This window comes from Rhea americana, unplaced genomic scaffold (assembly GCF_003343005.1).
Source record: "Rhea americana isolate MKP2758 unplaced genomic scaffold, rheAme1 scaffold_100, whole genome shotgun sequence".
Lineage (NCBI taxonomy): Eukaryota > Metazoa > Chordata > Aves > Rheiformes > Rheidae > Rhea > Rhea americana.
The window spans coordinates 2,946,572-2,969,547 of record NW_028185040.1 but is presented as its reverse complement, the minus strand read 5'-3'; the positions used below and the strand labels follow the sequence as shown (position 1 = coordinate 2,969,547).

The window sequence follows — 22,976 nt, the reverse complement described above, 5'->3', positions numbered from 1 at the left end:
CCAGCTGGGTTCAATTTAAGAGATTCTTATCCATCTTATACATCATAATGTTACCTTAGCCAGATTTAGCAGGCTATTACAGGTGTCATTCGGGGGCTCTTTGTAGATTCAGTCTTTCTTGTCAACAAAATTCACATCGGTTTTCTTTCAACTAGTTTTATAAGAAACAATTGCTTCCAATTTTATAAGAAACAATTGCTTTCAATCTTTGAAGGCAAAACTAAAGGGGCCAGTATATTAAAATTGACAAGGAACACTACTGCGTTTGCAACTCTACCTTCATCTTCCAGTGGATGCATAGATTTTGAAGAAAACTGCTTTCTTGTTTCTCAAGGTAGGAAAAAAAAAGATCTTTTGCATACAAACAAGTCTACGGGCTTCTTAAATGCTTGCATTAATTTGGAATTCATTTTTCTCTTAAAGTATAGTAGCTGAAGCAACAGGAAGTAATGAAATGCTTACCTGACTATTCGAGTCACCAAATAACACGCACAGATGTGGTACTAACTTGCTGAGGATTAAAGGCTGCGCACCGTAACTACAAAACAAACAGTTAAATGACATTTTTGTAGAAACACAGAAAATGCTTTATGTGAAAGAACTTGTGGCTTAACAATGATAAAATTCAAAATTACATGTATGAATCAAGCCCAATCTCTCAAGTCTCATCTATTTTTAAATAAGACAAAATATTATGACTTTAATCTTTCTTTCAGAAAGCTCACAGGTCAAGCTGGTTGATTTTCCCTGTTTATGATTTTAATTGAATCAGACTTCTCAAAGTATTAATTTCAGAGGAAAAAAAGACACTTGGAAAAAGGACAGAATCTGTACGTCTCCAAGGAAACAAAAAGCTTACGTRTTTAAGGTTGCAATAAGACACAAACACACTCCTTCTCGGGATCGGTAATTCTTGTGTTTAAAGCCAACAGCAAGGCGTTCCCAAACGTACTATAAAACAGAAATTGACTTTGATTACTAGAAGCACAATACAATGCAATTCTATCCATTTTCTATAAGTACATCCATAACAGCTACAAAAGTAACAACAAGAGACAGGTCCACTGGCAAAGTAAAGGCATTTCTCAGATAAAAATCAAATTACAAAATTTGCAACATGGAACACAATACAGACTATCCCATGCCCCCCTCAAAATTCTAAAACGTCCTGAAATCTAAATATTTGCCTTGCTTGAGATATAGCTTTTAAAAAAATATARAGAGACTTGTTAGTTAAAAAATGCATAAACATTAACGTTTTAAACTAGTGACTCAAGCAGWAGTTTCAATGTTTTGTTTCATATTTTCCCTGACAAAATTTCCTCTCATCCATTTTAGTTTGCCTTTATCCATACTCCTCCTGTCTACTTTTCTACTTTTTCTTTTAATTTACTTAAGATTTCTTCATTTTTCAATCATTTCTTGCCTGTTTATTCTCATTTCCTTGCTTCTATTTTTGTTCTGCTTTCATTTCTCCTTTTGTGCTGGTAGTGTTTCCTCTGGTATGATTCTCCGGCTCACTAAATCTTCRTCTACCTCCTTGCACATTCATTTTTCATTACCTGCCTTTATTCTTTCACTTCTCAGTTCATCTTTTTACCTTTCCATTTCCTTGTCGTTCTCTGGCTGTATGTTACGGTGTAAACAGCGTAAACATGAAGCTTACGAGACTTTCGATTCTCAGTAGTATTTCAGAGCAGATGCACAGACTCAAACTGCAAGTCCCTCAGCTGCAACGCTGCCATTACGGTCTCAGCCAGCCAGCAAGCATCCGAGGCGAGTGTTGCCTAGCAATGGCTGCACACTGGCAATAGCACATTTTGCAGCTTAGGCACCACCCTCATTCCTACCCGTGAAATACTGCAATTCCAATCTATAATGATTACATAAATCTTTTAAAATGCATTAGCCAAATATAATTGTAATAAACTGTATCTTTCTGAAAAATACTTAGAAATAGCTATTGATCAACAGAAGCAGATATTTTAAGAAGCAAGGAATACTGCACTCTTTCCTAATGAGGCAGCACATTTTATAGAGGGTATAGTATTTCCAATTACAATCTACTTGATCATTTTGAACCAGATGTGATATTTTTTTTTAATACTTTATTACATTTAAAGAAAACAAATCTTAGACAAGCAGAACATAGCTTGCCAAAACTGCACAGGTTAACAATAAAGAACAGAATTATTGAAGAAAACAACTTTCCAATATTAGCCCATCGTCCAGGACCAGTATAATTAAAAATAGRAAAAAAAAATGCCTTTCCAGGTGGGCAAAAACAGAGGTAGAGAGGAAACTGTAGAGTACTGAAACAAAGCAGAAACTGAAGAGAAATGTAGACTTTTACTAAGTTAACCCCAGTTTAAGAATCAAATTAATCTAACCAGAGATTCATTTTTTTAGAAATTTCAATTTTCATGCAATACGTGACTTGCTRGCACCAGCTGGTATCAACCTCCCTTTGTCCCATCTTTGCATTTATACTASCTATATCCTGATTTTGCTGCTTCTCCCCAAACCTTACAGCCAACTACCCCTACACTTTTTTCCCCTTTTTTGAACACAATTACAACAGAACAATGGAATTTACTGCAGGACAAACTAAATAGTATTTCAAGGACACACTAGAACAGACCAGATGCGATGATCAGCAAGAGACTTACGGGTCTTATTCAAAAAAAGGATTCCACCCARCTCTTCCAAAGGGATGCTTCTCTGCAGCAAAGGGAGCCTAAAACTCTGCAGTTCAGGTTGGAGGCACAGGAAGGACTTCTCTGTTTTGGTCCCTGCTGTGAGGATGATTTATGCATCTCATCCAAGTTTTTCTTGAAAATACACAAGCAGTCCTGGGAGCAAAGATCTGAAGCCAGGATTCTCTCATTCCAGGGGAGGTACCAGAAGAACTATGTCTTCTCTTACACTCTCTCTCCTTCGGACCCCTATCCATTTTACATTCTTTCCAACACTTTGGGCAAGCTTCAGCAAGCTAAGGGTATGGAAATTTCTCTCATCTTAGTGTACAGTCTAACTATTAAGGCTCTCTTCAGAAATTGAAAGACATACCAGTAATACAAAACTCTTTCATGATGAAGGCCTATCATATGAAGCAAGTATCACCACATCCTTTATCAGCTATTGCACAAGTGGAAGCGTCTCCAAGATGCTATGCTGTGCATTTATCCAAATGCTATTAGTGTAGAGGGCAGGTATGCTTTCAGCGCTCCACGATGCATACTTCGCACCATCTTGGACACAAGCACACACTGTCTGTGACCACTTGTGCTTAGGCAGGAAATAGCTGCTGTGATATCTCCTATCAATGAATACGATTAAAACTAGAAACTCTTAGATAGATAAAGGCAAGACTTTGTGGATGACATCGCTAGACTTCAACGTCTGAACACCACTCAGAGCCATGAGCAAATAACGTGTTGAAAATGCTTCATGTTTGAACAGTGATAATAAGTTTGTACAGTTGCTTGAGGTGCAATCTGTTTTTTCCTATCATGCAGGCAAAGCGACCAAGAACAGTTTTCTCACTGCAAATGGAGTTTGGAAAATTATATTCCCTGTGAACAAACATAGCCAGGAATTTGCTGTCAAAAACCTCATTTGCTTAAGCAAAATAAGGTTCACAAACTGAAGACACTCCCTATTAATTCTATACTTAAACTCAGATTTTCTGAAGAGGAATTAAAAAGGTGAGCAACGGTTCCTACTGACGACCAGGGTCCCTGGAGTTTTGAATAACAGCACTGCTCAAACAATATAATCCCGTTAAGCAATCCTACATTTCTCATACCCATGGAAGTGGGAATATTACATTTAGCACTGGGGAGCCGCACACTGCTCGGAACTGTACAAAAGTTTGCTTAACTCTGACTTCAACAGAAGTAGACAAGGCAGAGGACAACTTGTCACAACCTCAATTTATCAAAGGTTCCCACAGCAAATTAGTCATACATCTAGAAAAACATTATTTTCTAAATTAGAATCCACTATCTCAACTGTGGGACTACTACACAGTCAAGCACAAAGGTAATTAAAAAACAGACTTATTTATTCCCATTATGCAAATTCAAAACCAGTATGTTGCTTCAAATATATTTTAATTAATGAACTCTTGCCACATGACATGAAAACACTAGTCAAACTTTAGCTATGACATGCAAAAACTGCAGAAGTGCACTGTGCCAGATTTTTATCTTCAAATGAAGCTGAACAGCATGTTGCTGTTAATCTATTAAGAATATCCTTAGCATTGATGCCATTAACAGTAGCAGTAATTGTGTATCTTCAAAGTCAAGCTCATGCAAAAGTAACAAGTGCCGCAGAGGCCTGCATCTGAAGCTACGTTAAGTAATCATACCATAGGTGGTGCTGCCTCATCCATCAATTTCAATATGAGATTCTGTGCTTGCTCTCGAACTTGGTCTTTGGCATCTCCCATACGATCTATCAAAGGTAGAAGAACTAAAGGGGAAAAAGAAAAAAAAAAAAAGATGAAACATCCATTGACAATTTTCCATGACTTAAATCTGTTTCAAGAAATATCTTAAAGATACATCTCATTCAGAAGTAAAAACTAGTTTCAAAGTTACTCAAAATATTTTAAAGGCTTAAATGTATTTCTGAATATATTGCAAGACTAAGAATAATGCATCAGATTGAAATTGAAGAACACAGTACCTTCCAACAGACTAAAAAGAAAAAACTTCTCATCTTAACAACCGTACGAATGACTTCAAATTTTATCTCTAAAAAGGATAACAAAAGCTTCTGTTTTTCTGGCTTTTCTGGAAAAGAATACTAAGACCTGCGGAGTAGGGAGGGGAGAAGACCAGGCATAGGACAGARGCCTGTTTTTGAATCAGTGTGATTTTACTGTTTAATTATGAGAACTTAATTTTTAAATCCTCCTGTTCACAGGAGGTATCATGCTGAAGTAAGGCTGAGTTCCTACAGGAGTATCAATAAAAGTTACTACTTTTAAAACAGTTTTTAAAACATCATTTAAATGAAATTACACCATAGCTGATGATTTCATATCCGAAAATCAGAAATCATTAGAATGAAAATCACTGCAAGACTTGCAAAATCTTTCATTTGCTTATCAAACAGTATCACTGATCAGATGTAATTATAATGTTACAATATTAAGGAAGGTTATTTGGATGAATAGTTAGATCAGCGCTGTGCAAGACATCTTGCTATACTGGTTCAAGTCTCAGTTTGCTTTTTGTTTTTGTTTTTTTGAGAATACAGGAAAAAAAAACTTAGAGCTAAAGTAGTGAATTCTGCGAGTACTCAACTTACCCCTCCTAAATTTCCAATTATTCACATACTCACTGAATACTTTCTCTCCCACAATATTTGTAAGACTATTTCAAGCACTGTTAAACTCTTTCTCCCCACCGCCTCGTATAAGGTACAGGTGACCTCTGTTACAATGGCCTGAATATCGGGCATTTTAAGACAATCCTTGCTTTACAAACAAGGAAGCAAAACAAACACTGAGAAACTTCTCCAGTGACRGGAATCACGGTGAACACGAACCCTGCTGGAACACGGTTCCTCTAACCAGGGCGCGCTGAGCCAGTTCCTGGAACTGCAGACACCAGGGCTCTGCTGAAAGCATGAAAGCAAGCGCAGAGAACAGCTGCTAGGCAGCCCGAACAGGGATGASATCACCGAGTTAAACTAAGCTGTGACGCGGTCTGCAGATTTCAGTGCTCACAGCTGGTAAACACGCTKAACTTTGTCATTCACAGAGCTCTTCAAGGGGCTATCAGCTGCTGGAGCTGTCAAGGTATCCAAAAGTCTACAGGCTAGATTATTATTTTTTTCTCTAAATATGAAGTTTCTGTAAGACTCCACATATGGTACCCTATAATATATTCTGTTTGCACACTAAAAAAAAGGAAATTAGGCTGTTGCATGATGCCAACCACCAGTTAGCTTTCAGTTTTGGTAGTCCATCTTTTCTGTCAGAATAAACTTCAACAGGAAATTATTTTAAGTTGGTTGCATATCYGTGAAGTTTCAGAATGTTCAACCAGGAGCTGAAAGAGAACTYTACACATATTTCAAATTGAATTCCTAATGCCTTCATCACTTTTCCCCCTCAACRTTATTAATGTCTAGGGAGAGCTATTTATATTATTACTTTTTTCTGTATTAGTGAAAAATAGCTGAATTGTGTTAGTTATCCTTTCCATGAACGAAGTTAGTGGGAAGCATGTCCCCCTACTTAAAAATCTGCACATTTTAAAGACACTCAAGCCTGTTCCAGTAACCTGTTCTGCTGGTCCCTCTCTTCTCCCCGCTCTCCAGCCTTCCTGTGCAACCTGCACTCAGTGCCTCCTGGCTGCTCCTTGCTCCACCCTAGCCCAGTCCAGCCAAGTTCACAGAACAAAAAGTAACTGCTGGGCCAGGTAAGCAGCCTCCCCTCAGCCCAAGGCTGCAATTACAGTTGAGCTCCAGAGGCTGCCACACAACACTAGCTTTTGCTCTAAGTCAGGGTAAGTCAAAACTACCACTAATAGCAGCAGCTCTGCCTACTCACTACCCCAACCACTGCTGCCCACCTCCCTRCTCTAGCCCATACCTTGTGTCAGCTTTTATCTGGCAACACAACGAGGCGAGGACATACTCAGACATTCAGTGAAGATGATGCATACAAATCTACCGACAGCAGGAGTCAAGAGATAGGTAAGCAACTCAACAACAGCAGACACTGGAGATATGGGCATATCAGCAATATAACAATAATACTGGGCATCATGTACTGAGTTTTATAAAAGGATTATAACCTGGCCAGCTTTAAGCAGACTTCTAACCTCACCAGAGACAGCAAAAGCCATACCTGCAATTCAAGGGCACCCTCTGACAAAATTAAAGTCTCTGCTTCAAAAGATTAGAGTGCTATTACCTCCCACACGACAACCAAAAAAATAAATCACTAAGAACAGTACCTTCCCACCACCATCTTTTTTTTCCCCAAATACAATTGAACTATCATTTTGGCTGATATTTTTTATTTAAATTTTATATGCTTTCTCATCCTCGTTGATGTCCTTCATTATGCTGCAATGAAAAGGAATGCATTTGATCATTTTCAGCATCAGTGTGCAACTTAATCTCAAACAGACATTTAAGTTAAAGAAGGGTGAGGAAGGAGAAATAGGGCCATACCTGGAGGCAGTATTCAAAGTGATAGCATCCTATCAAGTTAAACAGTGAAGTATATAGCCTTTTGCCATGTTCAGTATGAATTCATGCATTCCTACTCTTTGATGTTAATCTTAACCAATTTATTTTCACTGTCACCCAGTTTCTTTAATTAGGTCAAAGAAATTTGGGAAAATGTAGTAAGGYATGACAACTTTTTTTTCTTTTATTTATCTCTGCTTATTTGCAGAAAAAAATACACTACATATATGAGTGTCTGATTCTCTTTGTGGAGTTGCTAGTTATTCTTTGCATAGCCAAGAACTACTACTACATGCCATTGGATATGCCTTTTCACTATATTTTAGCTTAAAGTCTCCTATCACTATCAGCCATTCAGAGCTTTTCCTATTAAGATTTCTATATTGCTATAGTAAACTTTTAAATTTTGTATTTTAGTAAAACAAAACTTAACTTTTTTAGTAAACATATTCTATAGCACACAAATTAATTCCACCTGATTCAGCTCCAACTGAGCTGCTATTTCCATCCTTCCTTTTATAACTGCATAAATAATTACCCATGTTAATACATGTGTATATATACACCCATATATATATCCCGACACAGCTTACTACCCAACTGGTTTCTTTTTCATCATTTGTCTTCCTATTTCTAGCTCAGTAAGCTTAAAACACACTAATTTTATACAAATCCATGTAACTATTTTAATCGGTAGTAGTTGAATAGCATATGCAATAGTTAAGGCCAGAAACAGTCTGAAGAGCTAGAGTATGGCCTTGAGAGATTATATATTAATTTTCTCTACTGGGACAAAAGATAAATAGGTAAGTCAGAGAAGTCAGTGCCTAGAAAGGTACCCAATTTCTTTAACCTCTCCCACACACACACCARACCTAAGCATTTCTCTACGATGCCCTGCAGCAGTGAATGCCATAGGTAGCACACACAATTTCCTTTTGTTAAACTTTAACAGGAGTTCCTTCTGTTATGAGACAAATAAGCTTTTAAGTTTGCATTATTGCTCACAGCTCCCCCCCTTATTCCACCTCTCTAGAACACTTTTACCTACTTTTTGTAATGTCCATTTTATGTATACTCTCTCATGCTTACCCATTTCTATGGATTAGCTTTAGGTAGTCCATGTCTGCTCCACCTGGAGCTGCAATTTCAAAGGCTTACAAAAATCTCCAAATATTAAGCAAATAAGAATCTTTCCCAAGAAATCAACATCAGTGTTAGCAAAAATTCTCTTACTAAAAAGCCCAACTTCACATCTTGGACTTGAAAGGCTTTGGGAAGCAGAGGTTAAACCTATGCAGCAGTGTCGTTCTAGCTTTTTCAGAAATTTTGCCAGTTCAGGCAACAGCACTAAATTGCTGCCAACATAAGAAAGAAAGGAGAGGAAACAGCTGCCTCAGCAACTAGAGCAGTCACTGTTGTTATGGGTAAGATACATAGGAGAGAAAGGAATCTCACAGAGGCTCCTACACGGCCAGCAATGGGGCCAGTCTGGCAGACTAACATTGGCAAAGACTACTCATAAACAAAGGCCCCGGAACAGGCTTTCAGAGGTGAGGGGGCCAGAAGGGCCTCCCTGCTCCCCTCCTAATATTTCCCTCTTCCCCTCTTAAGAAGTCCGGTCCTGAATATGTAAGTTCAGTCAATAGCTACCTCAGACACATAACCATGCCTCTCTGGGTCTTTCCAAAGGGTAACTAAGGTAAGCATTAACTGGATTAATGAGGTATATCATTCATCAYTGATAGTGGAGAGCAAAAGAAATTTGTACTTATGATATTCATGGACCTATCAGGGTCTCAGTCTCGAGTAACATGAGAGGAGAGTCCAAGGATTTTAGAGAGGTGAATATACTAGACCAGCAGGAAAACTAGAAAGTAGAGAACACACGGCCATGTCATCTTATGAATATCTTAGCTCTGAGCTAAGTTTTTACAGCACTATATTCATTAGAACCAAACAAAAACCAAAACCTTTTATTTGATGACATTGCATTTCCAGGTGTCATACAGCAATCAGGCCTCTTCAGTGTAGCATCCACAGATAGTAAGCAGAAGATATTCTAATTCTGGGGTTATCAGTCTAGCAGCAATCACTTCAGATGAAAGTCATACTACTAATAAATTCCTATGCTTGCCAGCCATAATGTAAAGAGCTTTAAAAGGCTATATAGAAAAAAAAATATATTTAATTGCAGTGTAAAAAAATATCACCAAGACAACACAAGTTGYAGCTTAAATAAGCTATGAATATCAATCAGCTTAAGTTACTCCAATCACTGATGATTAACTGTAGAGGGAACCTTAGGAAACCAAAGGGCTTTCAGGGATGCTGCAGAAAATTTGCAGGGTTTTTCTTGCTGTTGTTATTACTCTCATTTAAATTTGAAAATACCCAAAATACCTATTCTTGGGGAGGGGGAGGACAAAAGAATTGAGTCTTCCTTCAAAAATCTCTATTTTTTTTCAAAATAGAAAATATTCAACATATTTTTAAGAACAAAATCCTGTATTACATACCTAGCATAGCTTTTCCTGAAGTCAATAAGCAGCAAAATGAATAATCAACGTCACAAAAAAACCTGACTTGCACGTAGATGCAACAAACTACCTTTGAGACAGATTTTTTCCTCACATAAGTAGAAAGGCTTGCTTTATACTTACTGAGCAACTTCATTTAATTTCAAAGTTTTGTCTAACTTTTGAGGCTAGCCCTGCTCTAAAAAGAGACATGGGCCACACAACCTCCAAAAGTCCATTTCAATCTAAATTAATGCATGATTTTATGTTTAGGTGTTCTATAAGCCTATRTAATCTGGGATTCTAGAGTACACCACGTCATTAGTCTCAATATGTAAATGATATTTGGGAAGAGAGCAAGATAACATTCACTCCTTTTAGAAAGCAAAACTAGAGGAAAAAGTAACAATTTTTTTCAGTTTTTCTTCTTACATATAATACTTTAACTATTGATGCCATCACCTGGGAAAACGGACAGAGTAAATATGTACTCTTACATAAGCTGTTTTAATCTTCTGGTTTAGTCAGGAAATATTAAATATTACAAGATGTAACACTGTACCAAATACCCCTTAATCTGCTCTATTTTTCCAGAACCTAGTCCTCCAGGCTTATGAACTAACGTATATTCTGACATATATTGCTTGTAAAGTATTTTCAAGCATCTTCCCTGGAAATAATATTAATATCCTAATTTGCRTCTCCAAATCTCCCAACACTGATGTCAGCAGCAGAGAGCATGCAAGGTGGTTAATCAGAAAAGGATAACACCTTGAAAGAAAGTTACTGTAACATTAGATTGTTGCCTGGGAAACTGAATTAACTCTCTTACCAGGCAGTGTACTTCAATGCAAAGATCATTAACGCACTCTTCAAAGCTTTGGAAAGCATCTGTTTTGAAGCTGCTGTATTGACTTTGCCCAAATCTAATTTACAGTCTACATGTAGCCTGTAAAGACAGACAGAATAAATAAGCAAGCACGTGTTTTATTTCTTAGCAAAAAGCCTACTATTTTTATGGGTGTGAAGCCACATTGACTGTTTTTCCTCTGTATTTGAAGGAAAACTGTCCCCAYGATAACTGAAATTAAACAAGGAAAAACATACTTTGACATGTTATGATTGGGTAATATGTTATAATTTCCAGAGTTCACAATCATAAATAAGAACATCTCAGGGTTGCCAAAAATTAAGGCAGTTCTGTAAGACAAAAACACATTTAAATTTCCCTATCTTTTATGATGGAAAATATTGCTATAAAATCAAAAACTTTACACAGTAAGTCCTTCACACTTACATCTTGCACTGATATATCCATGCTGCAATCCTGCTCTTCAGTGAGAATGCAATGACTGTTGCAGTAACCAAAGCAGAAATTAACTATACTTTGAGTATTTCAAAATAATAATTAAATTGGGTGGAAAAGTTCTATTATATTTCTTTTCCCAAAATAACATAACTATATTTATTAGACCAAACCAGAAGGAAATAAATGCCTACCACAAAAAATACTAATAAGATTTCCTGTGTTCATATATCAATCTTGTCATCTAATTGAGGAACATTTGTTTTCAAATTTCCCAACATTTTCAGGCTTAGTATCGTGACCTTTATTTTCTCTTCTTGTAAGCAGTATGAATTGTGAATCTGCAATACAAGATTACCYACTGCATTAACTATTGTCACATCAAATAGTGCCCTAACTGCAYTCTAATCATAAGATGTAACACATAACCACTAAGATATAAAAACGCTTAGATCATAGTTTGCATAATCAGTAGATTCCTTCCCACAGTTTGTCCATAGAATTTTTGTGTAAAAGCAGTTTCAGAGAAACAAAACAAAAAACTCTCTTAAGAGRCTTTTTTCCTACTTCTAAGCAATTTTCATCATTGAGATGTAGCAGAGAACAGACTTATGAAATAAGTTTCCTCTAGCATCTGTAAARAGCTCAGTAAACACAGAGTAAGCTGTAACATAACAGAAGAGGGACAATACAGCTTTCATAAAGATGCAATATCTCACTTGTAAGACCCCTCTGGAAGAACAGCTGTGCACAYGGACAAAGATAACTCAGCTGACAGAACGTAGATGGATTTTCAAATAATTCTCAAAAGTAGTCTTACTGGAATTAATGTGGAATCATTATGTGGAACCACAATGATAAATTTGGAATAATGCATAGTACAGGCAGCAAGAGACATCACSCTAGATAACAGATCTAGACCCATTATCATTACACAGGAAAGAGCTTAGGATGTTACAGTAGATATATTCTACAATTTTCAGTAGCAGCATAACAAGCAAATAACTTATTAGTAATTACCACCCAAAATGACATAATGAAAACAAACATCACTATGCCACATATGCTGCACGAAAGCATGATGGCTGCTTCATCTAAAAAACATTACAATAGAATGGTATTGAAAGTGGTAATATGAACATTAAAAAATATGTGACAACTTTCGTATAAGAAACAATTAGGTCAGGACTCTTATGGGGGGGGGGAATAATGGCAGATGAGAAGCACAAAAAGATGTGTAAAATCATGACTGGCAATGGTGATAAGAAATTACAGCTCACCTCTTTAATATGAGATCTAGCAAACATWAATTTAAATTATCAGGTAGCCAATCCAAAAATAAATAAGAATTTTTTTCAGATCACGTACAATCAAGCATTACTACAGAACGCTGTGGACGCCAAAGGTCTATGAYGGTTCAAAAGGCAGCTAGATAAACTTGTAGAAGGAAAGGGCAGCAGGTTAGGCACTAAAGATTATCTCTGTCTTGGCTGACCCTAAACTGCAAAATTGCTGACAACTAGGTTGTACTGAAGACATTCTCACTGTATGTTTGTCCTGTCCTTACTTTCTTCTTTAGGCACCTGCAAATGGGTCACTGCAGACATTGGTCTTTGGTCTGACTTACCAGAGCCATTTTTGGATTGTGTTAGAGCCTAAACTGGCAAAGTCAACAGAACATAAYTTGCTTACGCAAACCTTCGTGGTTTGACAGAGGATTTCAAAGTTGCATGAGCTGGCTCGGGTTGTTCCCCCCCCCCCCATATTAGACTCCTAATAAGCAAATTTATCAGCTATCTGGCAAGACTGAATAAGGAGTACAATACAGTAATGGTATCACACAGATCAGGATGCAATAAGAAACTACTGGATAATGTCCACATCTTCTTCCCTCTACATCAAAAGCCAAAGAAGTGATTTCAYATCACAAACAGTAAATGAATCTTCCTCATTTATAGTCACGTCAATACATAAAATATGAGCAYGTTAAAAAAAATCTTGTGGAATTGCAATTGCTTTCAGGGTGTGTTGGGGGGTTATGAGTGGGGTTGGATCGGTTTGGTTTACCATTGCCTTCTTATGGCATCATTCTTATGGACAGATAGGGCATGCCTCTAATATAAAATTAAGACCTATTGATTTGACAAACACTCTCTGTATAACAAATTTAACTGATATAATCATATAACATARGTAACACAAAAGGTAAAAGTCAATAAAATACATAAATGAGGAGCTGAAAAAAGCTAGGAAAGCTTATGGATTTATAAGCATCTATTTAGYAAACATGCTATGAGGAAACCAGCAACCATTAAGAAGCTGAGACAGAGTAATAGTCCAAGAAATTTTAATAAAAACAGAAACAAATTATGTTTTGAGCAACAGTGATYCAACTAACAATTTGAACAACTGCTAGATCTGACAACTCTTAGAACAAATTTTGAGATTTTCTTACAACAAACAAAGCATATCATACCAGTATGATTTGGAAAGCTGTTGGTTCTGAAAGCATCATTTGGGAAAGCAGTTTTCTTGCTCACCAGTCAGCCTTTCATTACTCTCATGAATCTCCAAATACCTACACTTTCAGGTATTTACAACAAAGTTTTTGTATTACTGCTTTATTGTCAAAAGTTTTTATCTAGAGTCTTCCCATAAGGTTTGGTGAGGTAGCTACCAACCAAACAGAACACACACAAATCACTCTTCAAAATAGTAAGAAATAAGAAAATAATTATTTCCTGCCTTCACTAATACTGACCTTTCAGCACCYGTTATGCTTACGTATAGCTGACCATGCACAACAGTGACTTGTATATTTAGCATAACACACTCTACAGGTCTTTATTTTAGAGATGCTCAGAAGACTAATTCCAGTTGAAGGCAGTRCTATTCCTCAGCTTTTCTAGAAGTTATTTCTGAAATATGTCTCCTGACACTACTCCTGTACAAAACCAACCAGTCAAACAAAAATCCTCTGCAACAGATCTAAATTTTGTAACACTGTACTGAAGTAGAAAGAGTATTCTACAGACTCCTGAAACACGCTTTAATTTAACTGAGTTAGTAACTTGTCACAAACTATGTATTTCTAAATTTTCAAGTTGACACTGATTTCTCGACTTTTAAACACAAATGTAGAAACTTAAGAAACGAGAAGCTTTTGACAAACAATTTGAGCTGGGGATGTGGGAACAAGGAAGTTGCAACATAATCCAGACAAATTTTGGAAAAGGACATTTAACTAGAAATTTCTGGTAAAAATAGACAAAGACAAAACAGTAATGTTAATGCTGTATTATCACAATCTCTTCTCAAGAACAGCAACCAAGGAACTGAATTGAACAGGTAAGTTTGCTCATACTTCTGAGAACAACTATTTTATACTCAAATACATGTAGATTCATTAATTTGAAATTCATTCAAGTAAACATTTCATGCTAGTCTTTCTTTTTTTTTTTTCCCTCGAAGTTTACACTACTGAAAGCTAAAGTCTAGTTATCTAGCAGGAAATAGACTGCATCATCCTCCCTGAGGACACAAACTTCAGCAAAAATAAGGCACTAATTMAGATGATCTACAAATAAAACCTCCAGTCTTTAATACAAGTTAAAAATAACTCTTATGTTCCAGTGCCATTATCAGATAAGACCGTCTTGGGATATGGTAAGCAAATGTATAGCATGAAGCTAGTTACAGAAAGACATTCCTGGAATTAAAAAAAAAATGCAATAGCCATCTACAGATGAATAATTACATGACCAGCAAGTATTTCCAAGCTATTGTAAGAATTATTCATRTTCCAATGACAACGAGATCCCTAAATTCTGCCAATACATTTACATCCTCAGACTCTGTTTTAAACTATATTTAGATCAGAAGGTTTTCAGCATGTTTCACCTATCATTGCTTCAATGAACACAAAAAAGTATGTCTTCTACCTTTTCATTTTAAGAGGAAAAAAGAAAGTTGTATTTTACTTACTGGTTCCTATATAGGATTTAAAGCGTCCTGATAGTCTGTCGACAAAGGCACCTAAAACATCTAATCCCAGTAATGCCACCTGTTGAAACAAAAACATTAGATATACAAAACATATTACTGAAGAATCTTTATTTTAAAAGAAATCACGAATATACATGCAAACATGCTGAAACACTGTATCAGTCTAAAGATAATGAAAATTCTAATAGAGAGCTGATAATTCCAAAAATCTTTGATTAAAACAAAGTTTTCAGGAAGTCTGGAATAGTTCAGAAATATTTTCATATACTAGTGCTGTTCAGATTTTTCAGTACTTGTTTAGCACAGAAAGAAAATAAGTGTTAGAAATTCAGTGTTTTAATGTACTTCCAACTACAGATGATAAAAATTCAGATTAATAAAAGGATTAAGGAGCCAGGAAGAGTTCTTCATTTTTGTCTGGATTATATATTATGACTGCAGTTCTATTCCCCATTTTCTTTAAAAGATGACTCCCAGGAGTTCATCCCAGTAGTAATTGGCAATCAAAACTCTTTTGGAACAAGTACTATGCATCACAACAGCTATACTATTTTAGCCTCATCTCCTCCACCAGGCTCCTAAGCTTCTGTAAGGAAACATACCCAAACTCAAAAGAAAAGYAAACAGCTTAAAACAAAAAGCAAACAGATCAAACCCCTCAACRTAAGTCCTAAATTAATTTCAAAATAAAACTTGCATTCAACAACTTTGAAAGGGGATACAGGCTGGAAAGACAAAGTTCAAAACAGCTTCCCAGGTGCTAAGAGCTTACCTGAGTCTGTCAACTTATTTTCCYAACTCCCAAAAGAAAGCAAGTAAGAAAAGCTAATGCTGCTAATTCCCCTAGCAGTTCAGACCACACCATTCATTGACCTGCTTCTTCAGCTAGGRAAGTTTTATTTTTCTTCATTTGCTCTTATTCAAAATACAGCTGTGGTTGTGAGAAATATCCCATCTTTGATGGTGAAAGAAGACAGTATCTACTAATTCAGAAACAGAAAATAGTATCAGAAATGATCAGTTCAACCAAATAACTTCAACAAGTCTGGATGCCATTTTTTTTTCCTCTTAAGTATCCTGCACACTGTATCAGGACTTTATTCTCAGCTTCTTAAGACAGTTTTTTTTTGAACATCAGAACATTATCACATCTGACRACTGAATTTGTTGTCTATGAAGACACAAATATCAAAGGAGGCACCTTCTGAAGCTTGGGCATTTATAAGGGCATTTCCTCCAAATGAATTCTCTATACTCTATTGAGATGTATACTTACACTGTAATTTTTGCCCACAAAGACATGAATAAAACAACTCCCCTCTACTGCCTATTTTCATAAAACTTGGAACCACATTTGCTTCAAGAACAGTCTTCCTTAAGACCCTTATCTGCCAAGATTTGTCCAAACTAGCCAACCAGTCAAAAACAACTTGAAAAGATATTACTAYGAAAACACGCAGCCCACACAGAGGATCACGTAAGCTTTGTTTTCACAAGAAACTAGACCAATAGGCCCCCCACAGAATGCCATTCTGAAGCAAACACGTAATTCTGAAACAAGCACATAATTAAACAAGTATTAAGTCATTCAGTATTGGCAGAGCAGACCTCCCTGTAAGTAGAAGGTACCAAATTCAGTACCAGTCACTTGCAGATTTACKCAGTTTTATAACTGCAAAAAGCATCACTGGCTGAAATTAATATGTTCCAACAAATGACTGCATGTAAGAGTTAGATGGACAAGATAACAGAAGATCATAATTTATAGCTTATTGAGACAAAAAATACATACATAAAACAGCCTTTATATTAATATTGAGGCTTCCCAGAAGTTCTTTTCTTCAATACTCTTTTCCAGATTCTCAAATTATAAAACACTTGAGACAAAATCTCAAGGGAAAGGAGGATAYCTGACACAAATTAATAGGAAACTTCTTCTCAGTATATATTCTGCTTTCTTATGGATCTGGTTTTGACTACAAGATCCACCTTAGACTTTTCTTCCAGTGAAAATTTTCAAAGTACCTTTCCTGTGCAAGTACTCTGGTATCAATTTGTGCACAAACTGCAGCCTTTCTTTCTGTAAGGGTGCTTTGGCACTCTCTCTCTCACTCTCTCTCTCTCTCTCTCTCCCCCCTCCACAACTTCAGTTGTTTCTGTAAATCATCTTTAAGACTTCTACATTTCTGAACAACAGCAGTTCAGAGTTTTAAAGATTTAGATAAGATAGATAGATACAGATATAAAGAAGACATCTATCTAGATTTTTTTTTTTTTTTTAAGTAACAGATACGCTCTTTACTGATCCCAAAGAAGAGCTGTTAATAAGATGGAGAGTATTTTTTAAATGAATTCCTCCAAGGGTAGCCTCTAGGTTTTTTTCAGTCTGACCTGGACAAAAACAGTAACCATACGGAAGATCTGAACCTCCACAATCAGAGAATTGGCTATTTATCCTATTGTGACTGTTACTGCCAACAAMGATTCCGATCACCTGCATTTCATTCGTGTAAGAATACTTTGTTTTGTTCAAGAGCACCCACCGAGATACTGCCTGCACACTCCATGTTTTTGTATCCTTGTGAATAGATAAAGTTCAATCACTTCTTACAATGCAAGAATCACATTTATCTTGATTAACCATTCAAGCAGTTGTCAATATGGCATTGGTTCTTTGTAACTAAAAGTCTATCAATTACTTGCTTGAAGAACACAGTAAGGGTTCTATTTCACTAATTACTGTGCAAAAGTCACCTTGGTAAATACTATCAACATAAATATCCTGATGAGTAATTTTGTCTTGTGATGTCCTTACTGTATGAAAATATATTGTTTATATTGCACAAGGATAAARCTTTGAAAAAGTTACCTTGCTTAGTCAGAATGAGACATGAGACTAACCTTGGCTTTTACAATTGCAAAACTAACATACACTGTGCTATGAAATCCTCTAACAGCTACTAAACACGCAGTATTTACAGATAAGAGGTAGGGGAACAGGTTACTAAGGCTATACAGAGCAACCTTGTATAACATGAGTTATCCCTTTAGGTCATACAGAGTCCACTATAATGGCCAGAGGCCTGCCACTTTGAAAAGAAAAATATATAATACTTGTAGGGTGAGACAGTATGATGTGACTGACCTCAGGTTGGCTCCCATTCTGCAAWWMAAAAAAAAAAAAAAAAAAAAAAAAAGMCAGCTGAATTTTGCTGAAGCATACYACCACAGAACATACCAAATAAACTACCATCAATAGTTTTTGTAAATCAGTCTCCACACTCCTCTGTTTGGTATGCAATGTTCTAAATTTCAGCACCTTCTGGCAGGTATCATCCATTCAGTATTCAAGTAGCGCTACACAGCACAGCAGTCCTGAGAACACTACAGTGAGCAAGGATTATCATTTGGTTTGGGGTCGTAAGAGCTTCATTCAAGAAAACCACCAAGTTGAGGCAGAACTGATCCTCAAGATAAAAAAGTTCCAAGCTCTCAGACACTAYGAGGAAGAGTGAGAAGCCATAGGGGATCTCTGCTATGAGCAGAGAAGCCTCTCACCATTACTGTGGCTCTTCCTACTAGCTTAAATAGGGGGTTATTTTTTCAGAGATAAAAATTGTTGGACCTATGTCTTACTCAATGTATACATTAAGCCTTTTGCCTGACACCTAGAAAGGGACTGGTAAGTGGTACAGAATATACGTTTCAAGACTTGGAAGCATGAGTAGTTGTAGGTTTGCACATTGAGATTGATTCAACAGCTCGTTGTTTTTTGATGCTTTTAACTACCACCTTTGAGATTCACAGTAGAAAGAAATTTAAGCTTACTTGAATTGGAGTTGTGGGTGTCCTTGGATCTGAAGTGTTGGGGGGGTTTTTGTCTGTTTTTTTTTAATTTTTTTTTTTTTTTTTTTTTTTTACTATGAGGTAGAGAAGGTCAAAAGGAACTTCCATCAAGTTCCTGTACTGGAGAGATTTACTTTATATTGTAAAATTATTGAGCAATTGGGCTTCCTGTCATAGCTACAATTCTGGTCATTGGTAACTCTCTTCTGCTTCACTTTAAACTTCTTACTGCTTGCCCACTTTATTCACCTCTCTGAATACATTCCTATTTTCCTATTTTGTAGGATACTCAACAGCTTTCTCCTTGTTTCCACTCCAGTTTTCTCCAGATCAACAACTTCTGAGACCTACCCTCTTGACTCATCCCACGCACCCTCATAACCCAAACTATCATCCAGATACCAAAGACTGCACCTAGTTCTATGGGCAGAACAAAGCTTCCATTTCCCTAGGCTGTTTCTCCCTCCCAAGCTCTTCTTCAGTCCCAGCCAGGTCATTTTCAGACTCTTCTTCCTTGTACAAGAAAGTGCATTGCTGCAACCTTCCCATTCTGCGTCAGCCAGGCAGCCACTCTGCTGACTCTGCTGAAATTGCAGTCCCAGCTGCTGAAGCTATCAAATGCATCATCTATACTTTAGATATTCTAGCTGATAAGAAAGCATTATTTCCATTCTCTGGCTTCCTTCATCTTCTACAGTACATACAGCACTCACTTTCAAAGAAGTCTATAATGTGTTTTCGTATGTATCATATGTCTCCATACTGTAAGGACAGAGAGAGCCTACTGGTAATCTACCAGAAAGTCTTCATGCTCAGCAGTTTAAGCAGTAAGTAGAGGGAAGCAACATGTAACTGAAGACTGACATTTCACTGTGTATTCCTTTTTGGTACTGAAACACACAGATTAAAAAAGCGTGGAGGAAAAAAAAAGGCAATGCTAGAGTTCTTTAGTAAATGCAGAGCCTCCTCTATCTACAATTAAAGTTTATTGACTTTAAAGCAATGTTTTGCAACTACAGTTTGGACTAAAAACTGAGAACCCCAAAGGCTGGGGCCAAAAGAGTCAACTCTTTACTACATACAAAACCATGCATCAACTGCAGCCACCACTGTCTGGAAAGGGAGTACAGACTACCAAGCTTCCTCAGTTACGATAATCTTCTTTTCTTAGTCTTTCTGTGATGACTGACCACAAATCATTTCAGCATTGCAGTTTAAGAAACCACACTAGCAGACCATGCCTGAATGAATTACCCATATTTATTCAGAGACTTATGAGTAAAACTTTGCTGCTGAAAAGGCCTGGTTTCTTCAGAGGTCCTTCTCCACAGGCATAGATCTGGATCCTTGTTATTTTGACCTCTTCTGAATAGCAGCCAAAACAAGCAAACCTAATGCTGTCAAAAAACTTCAAAGTTTACACAAACTCTACCTACCTGCCCTTTCCCATAAGAATTGTAACAAAAATTTTCTGCTCATTAACCAGAAAATATCTACCCAATCAAAACCTTGAAGATCATGTGTTAATGTAACACTATTAAATGTTTACTACTTTTTACTCTTTCAAAATCTCCTATAATCTTCAAATTCACTTAAATTCAGACAACAGCATCATTCAGAATTATTTTCCATTCTGTGGACAACAATGATTGATACTCCCAAATTAACTCCGCAGAATTGCAGTGTACTACTTCCACACTGATCTACTATGGGAATAACTAGGGTTTTTTCCTATGAAGACATATGAAAAACAGGCTAAGTAACAGCTCAGTTCTATATATAAACTTAAATTGAACTTCTTTTTGAACAAAGAATATCCTCTAATTTAGATAGCCTGATAGAAAAGCTTTCCAAGGAGCTGCATGCAGGAGGATGGGGGTGGGAGGGTGGTAATGAAAACATTAATAAAATAAATAAATTCAGCCACCAMATGAGGATATGTCAAATGTTTATTCTTTGACCATTACCATATATTTTCATATCCATTGTTCCATGGACAGTGAGGACAAAACACAAATGTGATCATGTAATACCTGACACCTTAAGCCATTTTCTTTTTGAGATGGATCTAGCTTAAATGTTACTTGCTGCAGGAGAAAAAAAAAAGAAAAAAAAAGAACAACTCTCTTGAAAAGCAGGACTCAGCAGGAAGACAATGAGATTTATATATTTCTCTTGGAAATATTAAATTTAAAAAAATACATTTTTTTTTACTATAGTACTTCATTTTAAACTTTGTACTTCCAAAAGAATGTAATGCTTGTTGTGCCCATGCTCTCTTTTTCCTCTCCCATATCCTTTTGTCAAAACTGTGGTTATTAAACATTCAGTGACTCCCATTTTCTGCCAGTTATTCCTACCCCTGCATCAGGTCCTCTGCTGTGAGGGGACAAGTGTTTATGCAGCTGAATCATAACCCAGTTTAGGAAACCAATCTGACTGGCAAACAAGCCAATGCATTTTCTCAACCAGATCCCTTCCCTGAGCCTGTCTACTGTGCAGCTTCACATCCCCATTGGAGCAATGAAGGGATGACGCACTATCAGAACTCGGCAGCCAGGGAAAGAAACTGCTTAAATCAGCAATGCTGCTAAAAAATGCATGTCGAACTACGGCTCACACATATTGACTGTCATGAATTCCATTCTGAAGAATGTACTTCTCCCCTGCACAGGGCTTGGCTAAGGCAGTCTCATGTCACAGCAAATGCAATTACACTGCAGGCTGCCATGAAAAGAGACAGTCCGGTTGTCCTTCTCGACTTGCACGTGCATTTGATCTGCTGCACATAAATCTCCTATAGCACTGGCCAAAACAGCTTGCTGAAATACTGAAAAACTAATCCACAAGAAATACATCTATAGATCTATATCTATCTACATATGTGTGCGTGTATATATACACAGTGTGTATATATATATATATATACACTCGTGTGTGTGTGTGTGTGTATATTATATATATATATATATACACACACACACACACAAATACACGCATATCTATATAGATATGTCTATGTGTGTGTATACACACACACACACACACACACAGCTTCAAGAACAAAGGTGACAATGCATGGCCAAGGCAGAAGCAGAGCAGCTTTTTTAAACAGGGATTATGATTAGGCTGGGTTACAAACTTTGAAACTATAAACTAACCAAGAACTGTAAATTCCACTTCAGAAGGCAAATCCCTGAGAATTTGAAAATTATATGTTTGATATTTCTTACTTAAGGTTGGACAAAACCAGTTTCAACTAAACTKAAAATAATTAGTTTCTTGCAAATCTTCCCCCATCCTCTTCTGGAGATCTGCTTGATCTATCCGATTAACCTTTGATTGTTTATTCACATTCTATGACTAGAACATAAATAACACATGAAAAATACCACCTATGGCTCAARAAAAAGAACTGGATCATTGAGCTTGAAAACTAAAATTGGATTCCTGGGCACACATGGACAGGTCAAGTCATAACTAGAAAGCCTGAAAGTTCACTTACTCCAATTATATAGAAATAAAGATAGTAATTTCCACGCAACCAAGATAATGTAACAAAACARAAAGAAAAACTGAAACTCAGTAAAGAGATCAAAGTCGAACATTTCTTCATCAACAGGAAAAGACATTTAATTTACCAATATTTCTTAATGAAGACTAGGGAAATACAGGGATCTATATGGTAACTGAAAAATACAGGTTGGGAGGAACCTCCTCATTTATTCTGTTTTTCTGTTGTGCAGGTTACAGTGCTCTTTGTACTACTCAGTTCAGCATTTGCCTTTTCYGCAGCATATGTTGACTTGCATTCAACTTCTAATCCAAAATAATCCATGTATTTTCTTATGAGCTGCTACTTAATCACGTTCTGCATCCTGCATTTAATTATTCTTGCCAAAATGCAGGACTTCAYACTTGACATTTCTGAAGTTCCCTTTTTTCGGTAGATCTCTGCATCTCTAATTCGCCCAAGTAAATTTTGAATTCTAGTTTCAACCTTTGCCAGGACTTCAAACAGAGTCCTAACTACTTATGTCTTAAGTATTTGCAAGGTTGAGATTCATGCTTTCCTTCCTCTC

General features: G+C 36.6%; 1 protein-coding gene across 7 annotated transcripts in view; it reads right to left on the bottom strand.

Moving 5' to 3' along the window:
• The window catches only part of CLASP2 (cytoplasmic linker associated protein 2), a 142,341-nt gene that overhangs the window by 115,147 nt on the left and 4,218 nt on the right, over window positions 1-22,976 (bottom strand). For all 7 annotated transcript variants that reach the window (XM_085304197.1, XM_085304235.1, XM_085304204.1 and 4 more), the window contains exons 2-5: window positions 15,028-15,106; window positions 4,376-4,479; window positions 860-951; window positions 463-538 (exon numbers count right to left, since the gene is read on the bottom strand). In XM_085304197.1, coding sequence (XP_085160323.1) covers window positions 463-538; window positions 860-951; window positions 4,376-4,479; window positions 15,028-15,106 — 351 coding nt within the window. The remainder of the gene's footprint in view (window positions 1-462; window positions 539-859; window positions 952-4,375; window positions 4,480-15,027; window positions 15,107-22,976) is intronic.